The 17,504-nt window shown below is 33.3% G+C and overlaps 1 protein-coding gene and 1 long non-coding RNA gene across 6 annotated transcripts; both read right to left on the bottom strand.

Annotated features, from left to right (window-relative positions):
- Window positions 1-1,882: 1,882 nt before the first annotated feature.
- LOC128196082 (uncharacterized) lies at window positions 1,883-4,369 on the bottom strand. The gene is made up of 3 exons (XR_008248185.1): window positions 4,211-4,369; window positions 4,008-4,071; window positions 1,883-2,129 (listed from the first exon to the last, which is right to left on the bottom strand). It is a non-coding gene; the product is annotated as an uncharacterized LOC128196082 (long non-coding RNA).
- A 1,084-nt stretch (window positions 4,370-5,453) lies between these two features.
- On the bottom strand, window positions 5,454-15,839 carry LOC108319558 (oxysterol-binding protein-related protein 2A). Of its 5 annotated transcripts, none has more exons than XM_017550730.2 (11): window positions 14,847-15,814; window positions 12,684-13,043; window positions 11,060-11,156; window positions 9,722-10,164; window positions 8,837-8,992; window positions 8,167-8,334; window positions 7,887-8,027; window positions 7,432-7,659; window positions 7,204-7,317; window positions 6,213-6,403; window positions 5,454-6,061 (listed from the first exon to the last, which is right to left on the bottom strand). In XM_017550730.2, exons 1-10 carry the CDS (start codon window positions 15,249-15,251, stop codon window positions 6,224-6,226), a joined length of 2,292 nt encoding a protein of 763 aa, XP_017406219.1. In that variant the 5' UTR covers window positions 15,252-15,814; the 3' UTR covers window positions 5,454-6,061; window positions 6,213-6,223. The 5 variants fall into 5 exon arrangements, 4 of the variants coding, with proteins under 4 accessions (XP_017406219.1, XP_052731602.1, XP_052731600.1 ...); XM_052875642.1 differs by lacking the exon at window positions 14,847-15,814 and adding an exon at window positions 13,952-13,969; XM_052875640.1 differs by lacking the exon at window positions 14,847-15,814 and adding an exon at window positions 13,469-13,519.
- Window positions 15,840-17,504: the final 1,665 nt, after the last annotated feature.

Genomic DNA, 17,504 nt, shown 5'->3' with positions numbered 1-17,504 from the left:
GGAATCAATTCCAAGCCATGTAGAAAAGACATAATGTAGCACATTTGGTGACAGTGACTCGTATCCAGTTTCAGGGCTTCTAAGGGCTTCTAATTCGATTCCATCATTAATGTATTTCGTTCCAATACGAGTGTACTGGTACATCTCTTATATTCACAAAATATTATATTTTAAAAATAATTATTTCACTTTATTTAAATAATATTTTTTCATTTAAAGATTAATTTTTATTTTTATTTTTTATAATAATTTTTACAATTATATGTATTATTCACAATTATTATTTTATATTACTTTTATTACTAATGATATATTGATAATCTTCAATTTCTACTAATTAAATCATTTTTTTATGTCACATGGATCAAATCATATACTAATTTTTACAAATTTTATTTTCAAATTTACTCTCATTCACTTTTAAATTTTTTCAAAAAAACAAAAATCAACTAACTTTCAAATCTCCTTAAATTCATCCACACACTCTCCTCCAAATTCATCCACACACTCTCCTCCAAATTCATCCTTCAAAGTGAACATAACCTAAAAGATTCTAAATTTATTTCTATGTAATGTGAAAACATTTGAATTTTATAATCTTATAAAATTATGTAAATCATTATAAATAGAACGTGGTTATTCATATTGATGTAAAATTGTGATGTTACATATTGGGGTTTGAATTTCTTAGCAAGATATATGAATTAATTATATTATTTAGGTTAAAAATAGTTAAAAATTCATGATTATAATTTTAGCACATGATACACTTGTACAGAAATTATATCTGACGTGTAAGAGATGGGTGAGGAATATATTTCACTTTTAGGACAGTACAATCCCCTTTAAGAAACATTTTGTATTGAATTAGGAAAAATAACCTTTATAAAAGTTGTAGTACTAGATGTTAGCTTACTAATGATGTTAGTTTCACTCCAAAATGATGTTTGTAAGTAAAGATATGCTTCTTCTTTTTTTGGAGCAGAAGTCAATGTTTTGATTAGAGAAAAAATAATGTTCTTTATTATTTTAGGCATAATAAATAATTGAACTTGATTTTGAGATAATAGTGTATTTGTTTGCTATGCTACGCATTTTTATATGAATGTTTTCATTCATTCGTATTTTCTTAAGGTACTTAGGAGTTTATAAAGTATATTTTTGTGGTCTTCTATCATTAATCATTGGGATAAGAGACCTCCATGATTAGTTATGTTATCCCAACTAGTAAATTCTATTCTAATTGAGAGTGAATGATAAGAGTTTTTTTAGTATGATTTGATTCATATATATATATATATATATATATATATATATATGAAAGGTTATTCAGGTGAGTACAGTGAGAAACATATGAAAATAGAGAAAAATTATATTGTTTAACAATGGTAAAGTGGCTGAAGAGAAAATATTTAGGAATGCACAAACATGCCCTCAAGGTATTAAAATATAGATATAAATAAAATATCTAAAGCAAATTTCTCATAGTGTAACTAGTGTATAAGTCCAAAAACATGCCTTCAAGGTATAAAAATATAATACCCAAGTTTAACGAATCATAATCAAATATTAAACAGAGTTAATATAGACTTAGTCATGGGCAGTATAGGAAAAGGCACCTTTATAAGTTATGGCTTGACCATTATTGTGTTGACAGCAGGCATTGCACACCCATATAGTTTGAGTATATCAATGATATTGGTTAGGATGATAAAATGTATGTATATGAAGTGGTTCATTGATAGGTATAAGTTAATAATTAACATCAGAGACGGTGACATCTCAAAATATATAGCAATATATATATATATATGTAGAATGCATCGATTATAATACTAGAAAGCAGTTAAGAGTACACAATAAATAGGATTAAGGAGTACAGTTATCCAAGTCTGGTTGGGAAGTTTTAAAACTTAAGTACAAGTTCATAATTCTCCAAAATACATGATTGAATAAAGGTTCAATGGGACCTAAAGAGTGTTTCCAAAATACAGATCATGATAAAATGAAGGCTAGAAGTCTTTCAAAATAAAGAGCTATTTAAATTAAGAGCTAGTAGAAATCCTAAGCACTAGGGGTTGGGTCTTCCTCAACTTCCAAAGCTTGCTCCAAAGGTACATCATCACCTACTGCTCACATCCAAAGGATTGGATGATCATCGCAAGGGGGAAAGCAAACACATGCAACACATACAAATGCAAGGGTGAGCTAGGTCTCAAACAATCATACAATTCATTTTCAATCAATCTAGCATTTCCCAGAATATCCATACACACATACACACCGTAGTCATCATAAACATAAGCATTTATTTCATAAAACTCATCAAGACAAGCATCCTATCATGTTAAGACTCTAGACACGTCCGGACTTGGAATGAATGTAGAGCTGGGGCGGGTTGTGCACTTGTGATGGCCCTTACTGCTTTGCAAAGCCCTTGCCAAGGGGTTCCACCCGACCATACACAAGGCTAGTCCGTTACCGCGGAATAGACCTTTAGTGATAGCGCCTACCCTAGGACCTCCCACTATTCCCACCACACGCGTCAATCTTCTCTAAGTGAGAAGGAAAGACCGTTGGAGTGTTAGGGATAACCCCCCATATGGAAGCCTCTCACATTCATTCAATACACTAACTGATCCCACCGAGAGATCTTAATTTCATATTCAATCCGACCACTTTAAATCACATGATATTCCTCTTGGATCAATAATGTACCTCATAAACCACTTTGATTCATCAAACATAAACTTTCATAGTCATTCAAGTGCATTCTTACTATATTGTCTCATACCAAACCCATACATCATCATATAACATCAACCATGTCATAAAAACAACTCATACATTACATACTTTCACAAAACCATCACTTATTAACACAAATTTCTTTAGGACTTTTAATTATCAATACTTAAGTAATTCAAACAGCTTGGAGACCCTCACCAATGGCTTCGGAAGGGTCAAAACCCCCCAGAACGACCTAAAGAACTTCCAAAAATGATACCCGAAACCCCGAAAACCACCCAAAACTGTCCTGGATGATTTTTTGACGATAATAATCGATTATCATATGTGATAATCGATTATTTGCGAGAGCTTTGAAGAGGATACAACTCTCTGACTAAAATAATCGATTATCAAGTGAGATAATCAATTATTCTTATCAGTTTTTGACAGCAATCTGTTATTTCTGATTTTAGTGCATCTGAGACACTTTAATGAGTTTCTAACACTCCAAACTTGATCTATATGACGAAATAAACTTGTATAACTAATTCTAATACTTCCTAATCTTATTATCTAGTGATTTAATGTTGATTTAAACTCTAAACCCTCAATTTCATCAACCTAGGTACTCAATTCTGAATCTACGACTTATAAATTATTTTTAACACTTTTAACACTCCTAATGAGTCACAATTAACTTACCCAAGTTATCTAAACTGATCCTAACAGTCTGGAATAAAAAATTCAGATTTTGACTACCTTAGCTCTCTTCATAGGTTATAAACTTCAATGATTCACATGGTTATTTCCTAATAAATTATTTAACAGAATTCATTTCTTCTAAGCATTCAAAATTATCTCAGCATTGTGTCAATACCAGTTCCTAATCATCCAATTCATAGTTCATATAAACATCAACCAGCAGTACACGATCAAATAGCAAAATCACAAGTTTTCTGATTATCCTTAATTAAAATCCAACCCATCAACTTTACATGCACTCTATCACTATATCTACTAAAATCTAACTCATGCAAATTCAAGAATTTCATAGAACAACACAAAAACCCCAGCTTCCCTTACATCAAACAGTTCCAATTATAGCAATCAGTTCATCAAACATTCCACAAGCCATCAATAACAGTTTTATAATTTCAACACATAACACCCAATATTTCTTAATCATAACAGAAAATTCCAAACAACATGCCAATCAAATTATCAAACATACAGAGCATATAATATTAAATCAAATAAACATAACCAACTCCCCTTACCTTAAATTTCCAGCAGCTAAACTCAAGAGGAAATCCAAAGGCACTCTAGAAAAATTGACAGCACCTATATTTCACCAAATGGTGATAGAAATTAGTCTCTAAAATAAGCTTAGGGTTAAGATTTTGGGGAAAAATCACAAGTGAACTACATGCAGCAAAATTTGCTACATGATCACAGTTCAAAAAAGGGGAAAGTTACTTACCCTACGAAATCGCAAATGCAATCGGTGAAAATTGGAGCCCTTGATGAAAAGATCGCCTAGACGTCTGCGGAATGAGAATCCAGTGACTCAATGGAGGGGAAATCTAGAGAGAAGAATGGGTTTTGGAGAGGACAATGTTAGAGAGATGTTTGAAAGAGAGAAAATGAAATGTAAGTTTCTGAAAATGTCTTCAGAACTGTTTTTAAGTTTTATTTATTTATTTATTTATTTTTTAAAGGTTATTACAGGGACTACAGGGACTACATGGTGAATTGATTAAACATGTAGAACTAAATCAAATTTAATCAATCATTATAGATATCATCTTGTTTGGAATAGTCACATTATTATAAATTTATGTTGGCTGAACTGGAATTAGTGCAAACGTGCTTCATATATTGGAAGAAGGCAACGGGGCATCTACTTGTTTGGAGGATCAACAAATTGGGTAGAAAATCTGTTATATGTTGTTTTTCTTTTACTACAAGTTTGGCATGCTATTTTCCAATCTTGCAAGCATAAATGAGAAACAATGTAGGCATATAGGTAACAATAACGTAGCAGGTTGAAACTGGGGTATATCCATGTAGCAGAACTAAATGTAATTTTTATTAGTTTGATGGTAGATGTTTTAACAAGGAAGCATTGTAATCTTGATAGTTTTGCTTTGTGAGCAAAATAGGATAGATAATTCTAAGCTTTTGATGTGGTAATAAGATTAGGATTCTAAATCGTGCCTGTATATAATATTAAGCTTTTGATGTGGTTAGAAGAGGAGAAAATGAAACCTAGACATTCTTTGTAAATATTTTAATACTTTGTATACAGATTAGAGCACTTTATATGTATATATATATTCTGATAAAAAAAATTGAAGATTAAAGAATTAGCTCATTTGATTCAATTTTATTGAATTAAAATATTATATTTAAACATGTAAAAAGTTGGATAAAGACATTACAGATATAAAAATAATAAATAAATAGGTTAGAATTGAATGAGTAATAAATAAAAGAACTATCCCATCAATATAAAGTCCTATTGAACCAAGTGATCTAATGAGAGAACCTAATTAATTTTGTAGATGCTTAGATGAGGTGTACAAAAATGGTTGTTTGTCTCGTCTCTCTTTTTTGGTCCATTAGCATTGCCCTCTGTCGGGCCCCCTTTTCATTCGCATGCACTTATGCAATGTAAAGATTTTGACGTGAAACAAAGTAGTAGTGGTACACTTCAAGGGAGATAACACAACTCGTCCATTTATTAATTAGAAAATCAAAACAAATACGAAATAAATTGATTGCCTTTCGGCTAAGTCAGTGACTATATCAGGATCAAGATAGAGCTAACCCCCCAAATAATTACATAACTAGCAAAATTTAAGAAAAAGAAACTGACAATCTAGACAAACTAATAAAACAAGTGTTACTAAGCTGAAAACTTTGCTCAAATATATTCCTCATCTAGTGGAAGTAACAGCCTCAGTTGATATTCTCAGTATAGTGCTTTATGCTGAAAAGCTGTGTACGTGTAATGCTAGGTCCATTAGGCTAATTACAAATTTCAGCAGCTGCAGGCGATTAAAATCATTTAAGTTCGGAAAGTAACTCTCAGATGGAATCGCCTGATGTTGTGTATATGATATCCCTTTCCTTGTTTTTGTTATTAAATTCGTGTAAGACAAGGGCAATCCACAAACCTGTCCTCCTACCAGAACTGCAAAGAGCCTCGTTTCCGAAGGTTCCCAAAGGCTACCCTCCTCCCTTCGATTCAGCAAAAATAATTTGCTGCCATGCAAGAAGGTTCGAGGAAACCCTCCACACACAATTTTGCATTCATTATTATCGCTATCTGCAACACAGCAACCGTATTAGCATGTCATCTCCAATGGAACGTTCTTTGGTGAACAGGTGCTTTAAGACCTATGATATGTCTCATGCATGCAAGCTAGAAATTGTATTATAGATATTACCAACATGCTTTGAACAGATGTAAATATTACCTGAACTAAAATCAAGATGCACCTAAAGGATCAAAATTTACTTCATAAACTTCACCGAAGATATTTGGGCATCCATTCCATCTTCCTAGAGCTCTCGCTTCCCAATACCCGCCAATATATCGAAACGTTCCGTTGTCACCTTCTCTGCGGAACCACCTAGGCTGCCATCCATTTTCTTGCATTTTCCTTGACTGCATGAAAAGCGTGATGGTCACCAAAATATAGGTCAACGACATCAAAAGATTCACTGACCATCAGCTATAATAAAAGTCAACCTACCAAATAGCACAAACTTATACTAGACCGACTATCAATACACAAGCAGAGTTGTTCGCTTACTTATATTTTAAGAAGTTAACTTAATGCTTCTATAAAGTTAGTTAAGTTATTATTACTAAAAAAAATTGCTTTAAGTTAATAATTATAGTTACAATATTCATACTTACCTTTTTAAGAGTAAGTTAACTGGTTAACATACTTCTAAAAATAAATAATGCATATTAACAAAATTCACAAACTCCACAACCTAATTATCAAACAATCCTCCAAATATAAAATTACATAAACATTTATTTTTATTTATTAAAAAATTTATTGATATTACTACTATAATTTTCTTTTAAAAATCATAAGCATCACGAGGTGCCACACGCATTTAGCCAACGTCATTTCAATTACTATTCTGAAATAGTTTATGACGTGTAGTATGTCTAAATAATATTAAAAAGTGATGATTGAAATAATTTTAGAAAAGATGATTTATAATATTAAAAAGTAACAATAAAAAATGAAAGATTAAAACCAAAATTGGTTATATGTACAGAAAGCAAAACCAACATTTTACCCAAGTAATTAATATGTTTAGGTTACACAGTTCAGAAATTCAGAAACACCTGGTCAGACAAGGAGACCAAATAAAAGGTGAGGAAAGAGAAAAAGAAAATATATAATGCACGTTTCTCGAACAAAACGTTAAAGAGTTTAAACATACCATTCTTTGCCTCTTTTCCAACCTTTGTTTTTCGATATTAGCCTTCTCGTATTCCCCATCCTCTAGATGCCGCTGATCTGGTCTCAGCCTGGAATCCGTGGGTGGAAGCTTCTCCTTTAATCCGTGATCAAATACCCGGGATCAGAAAAGGCTATAACAAACCATTAGAGATGCATAAGAAGAAAAAGGAAAAGGTGCATCGAATAATGATTAAATACATCATTATACCTTTAGCCCGGGAGTAAGCTCATTCAGTGTGATTGCAAATGATGTCAGATTGTACCGAGTGAGATTAGAAGGTGGCTTAGTCCTTTTCCACAACAAGTTTGCGTCTGACAAAGTGCAATCTTTCGGTTTCACATTCGCTTCACCGTTAACATAATACATGCTGTCATCCCACTTGCCAAACAATGTGGCAACCTTTTTTCCCGTTACATCTTCAACAAAGCCATGCACCTAATTAGACATACAGCACATTATAATGAACAATTTGTTAGGTAAAAAGCACACAGAAGATAAGATTCCTTCAGATATTTTGGGCGGGGCAGAAAGACAAAAATAAAAAATACAGACTATACAAATTAAACCTATGAACAGGCTGGGTTAGTACGTAAACGGGAAACAATATATCAGACTTCAAAAGACAAAGCAGCTGCTACAGAATATAACTAGAACAAGCCTACCTGGTGAGGATTTCGATCAAGAATCGCCTGTTCTTTGAACTTAAGTCTGCACGAATATTGGCGATTACCACGGATGTCCATGTTTCCATGATGATCGCAATATATTTTCCCAAGGATAAGATTATAAATTGTTGTCGTGACCTAGGTGAAACAAAAATGTTTATAACAACTATTTATAATTTAATGTAAATATATTATAATGTGAAGCTTAGAAAGCCAAGTCACTAGCACTAGCCAGTACAAATAATCAATGTAAACAGAGTCATTTCACGATTTACACCTTGCTCCACTGAAATATTTCACCGTCATCAAACTCCAGGGTCAGAACACCCACTGGGTCAAGCTGAATTGATCTTCCCCAAAATTTTGACCGAATGTTACTGTCGGCCCAAAACTTCCATCCTCTACCTTGACAGTGGCAGGCAACGACAGTTGGATGGTGACTCACCTGTTTCACACGTAATTAGTTGTTTGAGAAAACAGTAAATATTGGCGGGTCAATTGACTTACCTGCCTGCACACTCTATAGGGTGTTGAGCTTATGATAGGACCACTATCTTTTGGTCCAACAATAATTTAAGCAGGTTAACCCCACCAAAAGAATGAGATAACATTAGCATGACAAAACCATTGTTCGATTAGCAAGTTGCATGCCACCAGTTAAAACATCCTCTTCAGTTTCGTCCCATTTCTTAATATCAGTTTCCTAATCACTTTACATTCTGCTATTTTCAAATTTAGTAAATAAAAAATTTCTTACATGGAAGTATATTTGTTGGAATTTTCACTTTTATAAGGTAAAGGTTGAGTCACCGATATTGAAACCAAACTAGAATGTATGCCATTTACGGCTGTATCACATTTTTAGCCCAAGTTAAATTCACAGCAACATATATAGCAGCCTACATCTCGGCCAATTATCGGTATCATTAAATCACAAAGTAACTAACCTTCTCGGAAAAGAAACGAACTCCTTTGTCAGGATAATCCGCTTCATAAGTTTCCCCTAACAACGGATTAAAGGGTTTACAATGACGACCTTCGGATGATGCATATCCAGAAACAGCAAAGGCAGCAACATTCAGGGCCCGAAGGAGACCGTTTCCCTGAAAATAGAACTCTAAGGGTTGAACAGCTACATAGATTCAATAGCATTAAATAATGTCATCTCCCAAGTGAATAATTAAATGTTGCCAAATGATTATTAACACAAGTCTCCCGCTCAAAATTACTTGGATTCATCTGAGAATAGAGCAGTATATATAAAGCAAATGCACCTGTTGCCACTGAGGCAATTGATATAAACTATTTATTTCAAGACAAAAACAAATTTGTACGAAATCGTTGAGGTAGTTTTATTTCAAAGTAACTCAGGAATTTAATTTGAGTCATGTAGATATTATCATTCCCCTTCCCTCTCTTTCCCTTTAACTGCGGGGAAATGAAATTGACCAAATAGTAACAACTCCTGTAGCCAATTCAAACAAACAACAAATAAGACAAGTTTGACAATTATTTTCCCCCTGAAACGATAATGTTTACATATAGTTGCACTAGTCATTGGAAACTCACTAATTTAACAGCATGAAGCAAACCTTTCAAGAAAATTAGACAGAAATCTATCAATATTACCAATCAAATATTGAAGGACACTACATAGTATAGACATTCCATTCAGTACAAATATCGAGACAACAAATATCCTAGGGAAATTCATATATCAAATAGACCAATAAAACAATAAAAGGTCATATACCAAAACTGGTTTGAAATTTGTCATGTTTGCAGTGCAAGATCAAAGAATAGCATATTCAAGAGAAAGACGTATAGCTTACCGCTTTCCCGTACTCATAAGCTCTATCGAGAAGAAAGGAGTACTCCAAGTCCTCAAAACATTTCTGAAGAGATGAAATTGGCTCATTAAAGTATACAGGAAGACAAACTCGTGTGAGATCTTTGCCCACGTTGTCTTTGATAATTGACCAAAGACTAACGCCCTTTTCCTTCTCAACAGGATCTGGAAGCTTCTTTCGCCTTGCTATCTGAGGGTACCCAAAACCATTGACCGTCTCCCCAACGTGATTGTTCTCCAAATCAATGGACTGTGTATTAGCTTCCCCAGACATGCTCATTGGATCCAAAGCTCCTGTGGACCCACACCTAAAACCAAGTTCTGTAAAGTACTCTTTAGTGTCATAATATGAGATTTCATCTTCATCTGACACTTCCTCCATCTCCTGTTTCTCAATATCATCCGATGATTCAGTAGTACTGCATTCTGAAAATCAAAAAGTATGTGTGAAAAATATATATCAAAGGTTGTAGAAAGGTTCATTGCAATCATATTTACCGAAACATATATATACTTCTGCAATTATCAGAAGGCCTTTTATATGATCAGTAGAGACAACAATAAACAATAATATACTAGTTTTTCCTTCTCTCTGCTTTAATGGATACAAAATTTGAAATAAATATGTCCATCAAGTTCATTACAAATAGGTACAATATAAGGGGATAAACCAAGTATTGAGAGGTGAACCGCGATCAACCACAAAAACTAATCATATTTTTTCCATTACGTACACCAGGTGCATGGATTAAAGGTATTAAACACACCCCCTTAAATGTTTTCAAATACTTAATAAAAAAAACAATAAACGGTTGGTTCAAAACTATTTTCACTATATTAATTTTAAAAAAAGATATATTAATTTAACCAAAATACTGTATACCCCAAAAATAATTATCTAAACATAAAATACACAAGAAATTATAGGCAATCAGTTGGACTTTTGAAGAATACTTCATGCCAATTTGAATCTACAAGATAGCTAAAATATTGAAGAATCAATTTTGTCGAGTTCAAAGGCAAACAGCATGAAGAAAATGCTACTAGTAAATTATTCACTTAAGAAAATTTCAAATTAGAAAATATAGATTCACGTTCTAATGACATATAACAAAATACTTTCCATAATTCGAAAATTAGTTTGTAAGCAATATTCTTCATGTCTATATCACAAAACTCTAGGTCCCTACGATCACTATCGAGAAAACGAAGACTCTAAAATATGAATACTGGGACATGCTAACTACATGAAATTTCAAAGAGAAAAGATCGCACAGCATATGTATAGATTATAATTAGAAGCATAAACATAACGTAATACCGCTATATTTTCCATGTCCTAAACTTGAAAAGCCATTCTTCGTTAATTGGTATTCACTGTCGTGCAATGCAGAGGCCTCAGGTTCAATATTAGCAGCCTGTCCATGATCAATAACAAAATACTAGTTCAGTAAGTCATATACAGAGGAACAAAACCTTGCACGTCTTGAAACTAAACATATGCTGCCATACAGAAAAGATAGCGAGTACACTTCAAATATAAAGCTAGGAAGAAGAAAAACGTGAACGGGGTATGCAAATCACAATCAATTATGAGTCATGGTTCATCACACATATATAAGTTTGGGTGCAGGAGATGATCAACAAACAACGCCATCAAAGAAAGTTACTGGTGACAATACTATTAGAAAAACCAATAAATCAGCCAAAATTCATGACTATATGAACCAAACACATCATGTGATATAACGTATGCAATTAGACCTAGTTCTTGTTTCTACCAAAAAACAACAATGCCTCATTTCTTGGATTTTTTCTTTTACAAAAGTTGTAAGGTGAAGTAATGACAGCAATACTAGCTTCCTAGTGCAACAGTAAAGTTATGTCTTGGTGGTCAATTGGTCACGAGTTCAACTCGGAAAACAGTCTCTTTTTATATGTAAGAATAAGGTTGTGTACAATAACTCTCCTTATACTTTCCCATGATGAGGAGTCTATGGCAGCGGGGTAGATTAGTTTATTGTAGTGTGAAATTGTCTCTCTTTGTATTCTTATTACAGGAGTCCTTCTCAGATGAAAATTGTAAGTCTTTACAAGGGAATATATAAATTTTAATTTCCAATTTTGATTTGTGTTATATATGCACACATTAATAGCTTATCCTATCATAAGAAGATAGAGCCATACATAACTAGAGTATATGCCCACCTGTTTTACAAACTCAGAATAAGTACAACAATAATGTAATGTAATAATGCACTATTACAGTCAATTCAATAACCAGAGGTCCAGGAAAAAAAAAAAAAAACAAATACACCAATAATTTTAGAGAGAATATATCTAGTGAAACTAATGAAAGGTATATATATGGGTATTAGGCAAGAACAAAAATAAGGAGAAGTGTTTTATACAACTTTTACCATTTGATCGATGCATGGCAAGAAATAAATAAATAAAAAAACTACTGAATTTAATTACAGCATTAGTCAAATTAGTATAAATTTGGGGAACTAAAATCGAAAGTTGAAATAACAAAGTTTAAAACAGTGAAAGCTCAAGTATAAGATAATATCACGTTACATTAAAGAAAAAGTACTTTGGAATGGCTATCACAAGTAAACTTTTACTGTGCAAGTAATTTATGTGAACGTTTTTGTCAAGCTGGCTCAGTAATACAGTGTTGATCCACCCAACCCAAGACCTCACCCACCGCAGAACTTTAATATACAAACATATGTGTGTGTGTGTGCGTGTGTACTTCAGGAACAAATCATAATGAATCGTTTTATAGTAATATAACTCATAATTTAGAGGATTAGTATCGGCTATTCCACCAAATTTGAGATGTGTGAAGAGTAAACTTATGCGTAACAGTGGTTCAAGCTCTCAAATAAACTGTCAGGAGAATTCCAAAGGTAAAGCACACATGTGAGTAATGAAATTACCTCCAGCTGCCTTATTGTATCAAGCAAATTCCTTCGCTCTTGACATAGTATATGAAGTTGCTCTTGTAATTCAGAGAACTCGGCAAACATGATTTGCTCGCACTCTTTGACAAGGCTCTCACTGCCACCCTCTTCAAGTAAGCGTTTCTTAAGCCTTTCGGTTGATACAGATATATGATTCGGTGCGAGGGAGAGATGGTCGCTGAGTGGTCGAAGTGGATATAATTCTCGGGTTGAAACCAAAGCTTGAATCCACGCCACACGGTCCTTCCTTGAATCAGTTCTCAGATGGAGAGTTTTTGTTGCTGTGAATATATAGAACCGTCTATCGTCCGACTTGCTCTCTCTGAATGACGAGATCTGCTTAGGATTCATACAGGAAAACTTAAATTTCAAATCTCCGAAGAAGCACTTTTATTACCCAATTTTCTTTTATATTTTAAATTAAAGACAGAAAATATAACACGAAAAGTAAAATCTAATGACGTATAACAACTTGAGGTTTTAAATTTTTCTAAATTCATATACAATGTTTGCAGTACAGCGAAACATTGCACCAACAGCAGCTATCAACTACCAGAAGAACGAGGAAGATGGATTATTATTAGCCATGTCCCCATGAGAAACACAAGTGGGGAAGAGAGCCCACCTTGAGAAGACAAATTAAGTTTATACAGAAAGCTTGAAAACGAAATTATCTCACTGGGGCATCACGGCAAGATGCTACTATTACTAGACTAGAATAATTTGAGATAGGAGGTAATGATGTAAAAAAAAAAACTTACTGTCTCCAACTTCCTTTTGTTTTTCCCTTTTATCCGGGGAGAAGAAGAGTTGTTGACCTTAAACAGTAGCAGCACACATTTTAAAAGATTTAAAAAAAGACATTATATAATGAACTGGACGATGCCCCACCACCATGGTGGCAAGTCCCACGTAAACATATTTCTGTTGACAAAGACAAAAGAGGAACCTTTCCATATGTTTTAACTTTTTTAATTTTCTAACTATATATAAAAGAGAAAAAACTAATAACTGAAATTGCTTTTTCGATTTTTCTCCCCTTAAAGCAAGGTCGAAGCTTTACAGTTTACAAGGAAGGAAGCTCACACCTGGAAGACACTCAGAGTACGAGATCCCTAATTACACCTCTCTTTAGATCACCTCCCCACTGTTATTTTTTTTTCTCATCTAATAGAAAGAGTCTTCAACTTAAACCCCTTGTATTAAAAGAGAAAACAAAAAAAAATCCGTCCTTTTCATTTTACCTTTGAAGGGCAAAACCAATGCAAGTTGCTGCTAGATTCCAGTTTCCAGATTGGTGTTATTTTGGTTAGACTTTTCGCATTGGTAGGCTAAAATGGGAAGAGATAAAAAAGGAGTTGGAGTTTGCAGAAAAATGGCATTGCAATGAAAAAGTGCGAAGTGAAGGGAGTGATGATAGAATAGTGCAAGCGAGGAAGAAGCAGTGAAATCTTAACACAGCTGAAGCAGATTGATTCCAACCAATGTGAATGAAGGGAAGGCAGAGAGATGCATGACGTGACCGCAAGTTAATGCCACAGGGCTAATAGTAGGCTATCCCTACCCTCCTCGGCCACCTGTTGATGTGACCCACTACACATTAACAACCAGTTAAAACTGTAAAACAGGAATTAAAAAGTTGCATTGCATCGCAACTTAGAATTTGGAAAGGAGACCAGATGAGAGAGAAAGAAACTCTGAAAAAAAAAAAAAGCCTAATAGAAACCAGTGGGTTTCCATGTTATTGCTCGGGCATCAAAGCTTCTTTCAGGTTTTCTTCCACCTTTTTACACTGCCACAAGAACAATCTAAATCTGAAGCGGCTTTGATAATTTTCATGGTCGGAAATCAATGAGGTGAAATCATCACATCGAAATAGAAAAACTAAGACAGAAAAGTTTATTCTACGATTTTTATTTTTTTTTTTGAAATAAAAAGAAAGAACATTGCCTCTACAGGAAAGTTGCAGGTAGCGCCAAAAACAGTGAACACGACACTGCCAAAGCGAGAGTGAGACCTGACCCACACTATATTGAGTGATTCAGATCAGCACCAAAGATAAACCTAAGTAAATTTCCATAATCATAATCGAAACAAATAATTAAAAAACTTGATAATGAAAATTTAACAATCATATACCTTGAGATGCACTACGGCAGAGGAGGAAGGAGGTTTGTGACTCTTCCGCCGTATGGTAGCAGCATCTCTGGCAAGTCGGTTGGCGGTGACTTCTCCGATGAGGCGCACCTCATCCACCGGAGAGAGGAGGTTGAGGTTTTCCGACCAACAGATCTTGGCATAAGAGAGGACGCCATTGCGAAGGAGGAACCAGCGGGATCTCCATCCCTTGCCGTAATTGGTCCACTTGTAGAGAACTCCGGCCACCGTGGCCTCGGATCCCCTCCGCGCAATGCCGTTAGATCCACCGGCCGGGAGACTCCTCGTCCTGGACAACGCGGCAGCGTCGGGCCCCGGAGAGTCGTTCCCGATCCCCGGACTTTCCAGCGAGATACAGCACAAGGGGTGCATTTCCTTCACACGCATTTTCAAACCTTCTCTCTTCCTGTCACTCTCTCTATCTCTCTTAGGCTTCTTATTTCACCTGTTCATTGGAACAGAAAGTGCATTTGAAAACTACACTGGCTGGATAATAATTTAGGGTTCTTAAAAAGATGAAAGCGAGCAAGGTAAGCCAAGATAGGAAGAGCTCTGAAACTGAGAAAGAAGCAGGTCCATGAAGGAGGATTAATTAATAGAGGAGGGATGAAGAATGAGAAAAGATGTATTCATTAAATATAAGAAAATGAAGATAATGTTTATTTAATTCAATAGTAATAAATAATTAATAAAAGGGGTTTGTTTCATAAAAAGAAAAAAGGTGAGTGAGTATGAGGTTTGGGTTGTTGCAATTGGAAATGAATGAATAGAAAGGAGAATGAGAGAGATATAGAGATATAGAGGCAGAGCAATGCAATAAAGGGGTGGGTAGAACAGTAATAAAAGAGAATTAAGTGGGTTTTTTTGTTAATTTCTGATTGCAGCATGAGACGAGTGAAGACCAGTGAAGGGAAGAACCAGATTTCAGTTTGAGTCTGCTTCTTCATCCTCACTCCATTGTTCTTTTCTTTCTTGTTATTCGTTATCGCGAGATACTGAAAAAGGAAAAGTTATCGCGAGTGATTGAGATGAGACGTGAAAATATCGGTAAAATATCGTGGCGTGTTTGAAGGCTGAATGCAAATGAAGAAAGGGAAAGAGAGGGAGACAGAGTGGCAGTTGACGACGATGAATGGAAACTGGGGCGCGTTATAAATGCTATTTACTTCGTAATCATGAAGTTTTCATCTTTCAAAATTTTTCTTTCTCTTTTGTGAGTGTGTTTTTGATTTTTCCTTCAAAAATCTTATTTCAGTGTTGTTCCTATAACCAAGAACAATGTGTTATAATGTGTCCCATATCTCTTGCAGTGAGTGAGAGTATCTTGAATGTGCAACACCAATCCTCGTATGAGTGAAAATGTCTTTATTTTTTTTTTCAAAGTTTTTACAACAATAAGAAATAAAAAAACATAACTAAACCAGTCGTAATTAATTTTCACCCCACTGTAAATTTTCTAAGATTCAGTCAACAAGTGTGGAAAGTATATTGATTACAAAATAATTGCATGAACAGATTCTACTAGAAATGCTAACATTTTTATATACCAATTTAGTTTTAAATTTTAACACACTGATCCTGCATTCCATCCATTTTAATTTTGAAAAGATTAAGGAAATAAAATAATTTCCTTAAAGTTGTTGAAAACTAGTAAATAAGCTAGTTAGAAAATATAAATTAGTTAAGTAAGTTAAAATATTTATCGAAACCAACTATTAAACTAGTTGGTAAGGGGCTTAAAAAAACTGACTGATAAGAGATAAAGAAATTGAAACACACTTAATCATTTAACTATAATTCAAAATTTAGTAGTTATATATTACATAATTTTTTCAAATAATAACTGTTTTAAGTTTAGTTTATTTTTATTTTCTTTATTAAAAAACAAGATAATAATATTTTGATTTATTAATTTTAATATAAAAATATTTAATGAATGAGTTAATGTGCATAAATTTGTTTAAACTAATATTATATTATTATTCATTTTTGTTCGTGATAAAAAAAATATCAATTTATATTAATTATTAAAATAAATAAAAATATTATTAATTTTTTAAAATATATTTATAAATTTTAGTTCTAAAATAAATAATTTTTATAATTTTATCGTACATACTTTTTCTATTGAAGATGACTAACTGAGTTTAAAAATATTTAAAAATGAAATAAGAAAATGAGATATACAAATAAAAAGTAAAAGTAATGAAAATTATGTACACTAAAATAACAACTACAAAAAGATGATAAAAATTCTATTTATTAATAGTTACAAATAAATAAATTTATAATATAATTGTGATGATGAGATAAATAAATTATATTTATAGAAATAAAAGTACTAAAAGAGAGTATTAGGGGACTTTTAAACATGTGAAAGATAAATGAAAATTTTTAGCAAAAGTAATTAATAAGAAAGAAAAAAAAAGGTTAGGAGCTTATAACTTCAAAGCTACTTATAAGTAGTGTATTTGGAAAAGAAATTAAGTTAGTGAAACATGTCCTTCAACATTTTTATTATAGTAAAAGAATCTTCTTTAAATTAATCAAACCAAGTTCAAGTTTCTTAAAATGTTATCCAGCAACACACGGTGTTACAAATAACTTAGTGACAAAAAAAATTACAAATAACTTATGAAC

The sequence above is a fragment of the Vigna angularis genome, chromosome 1, assembly GCF_016808095.1.
Source record: "Vigna angularis cultivar LongXiaoDou No.4 chromosome 1, ASM1680809v1, whole genome shotgun sequence".
NCBI lineage: Eukaryota > Viridiplantae > Streptophyta > Magnoliopsida > Fabales > Fabaceae > Vigna > Vigna angularis.
Note: the sequence above shows the minus strand (reverse complement) of the source record. Positions and strands in the feature narration are given on the sequence as shown.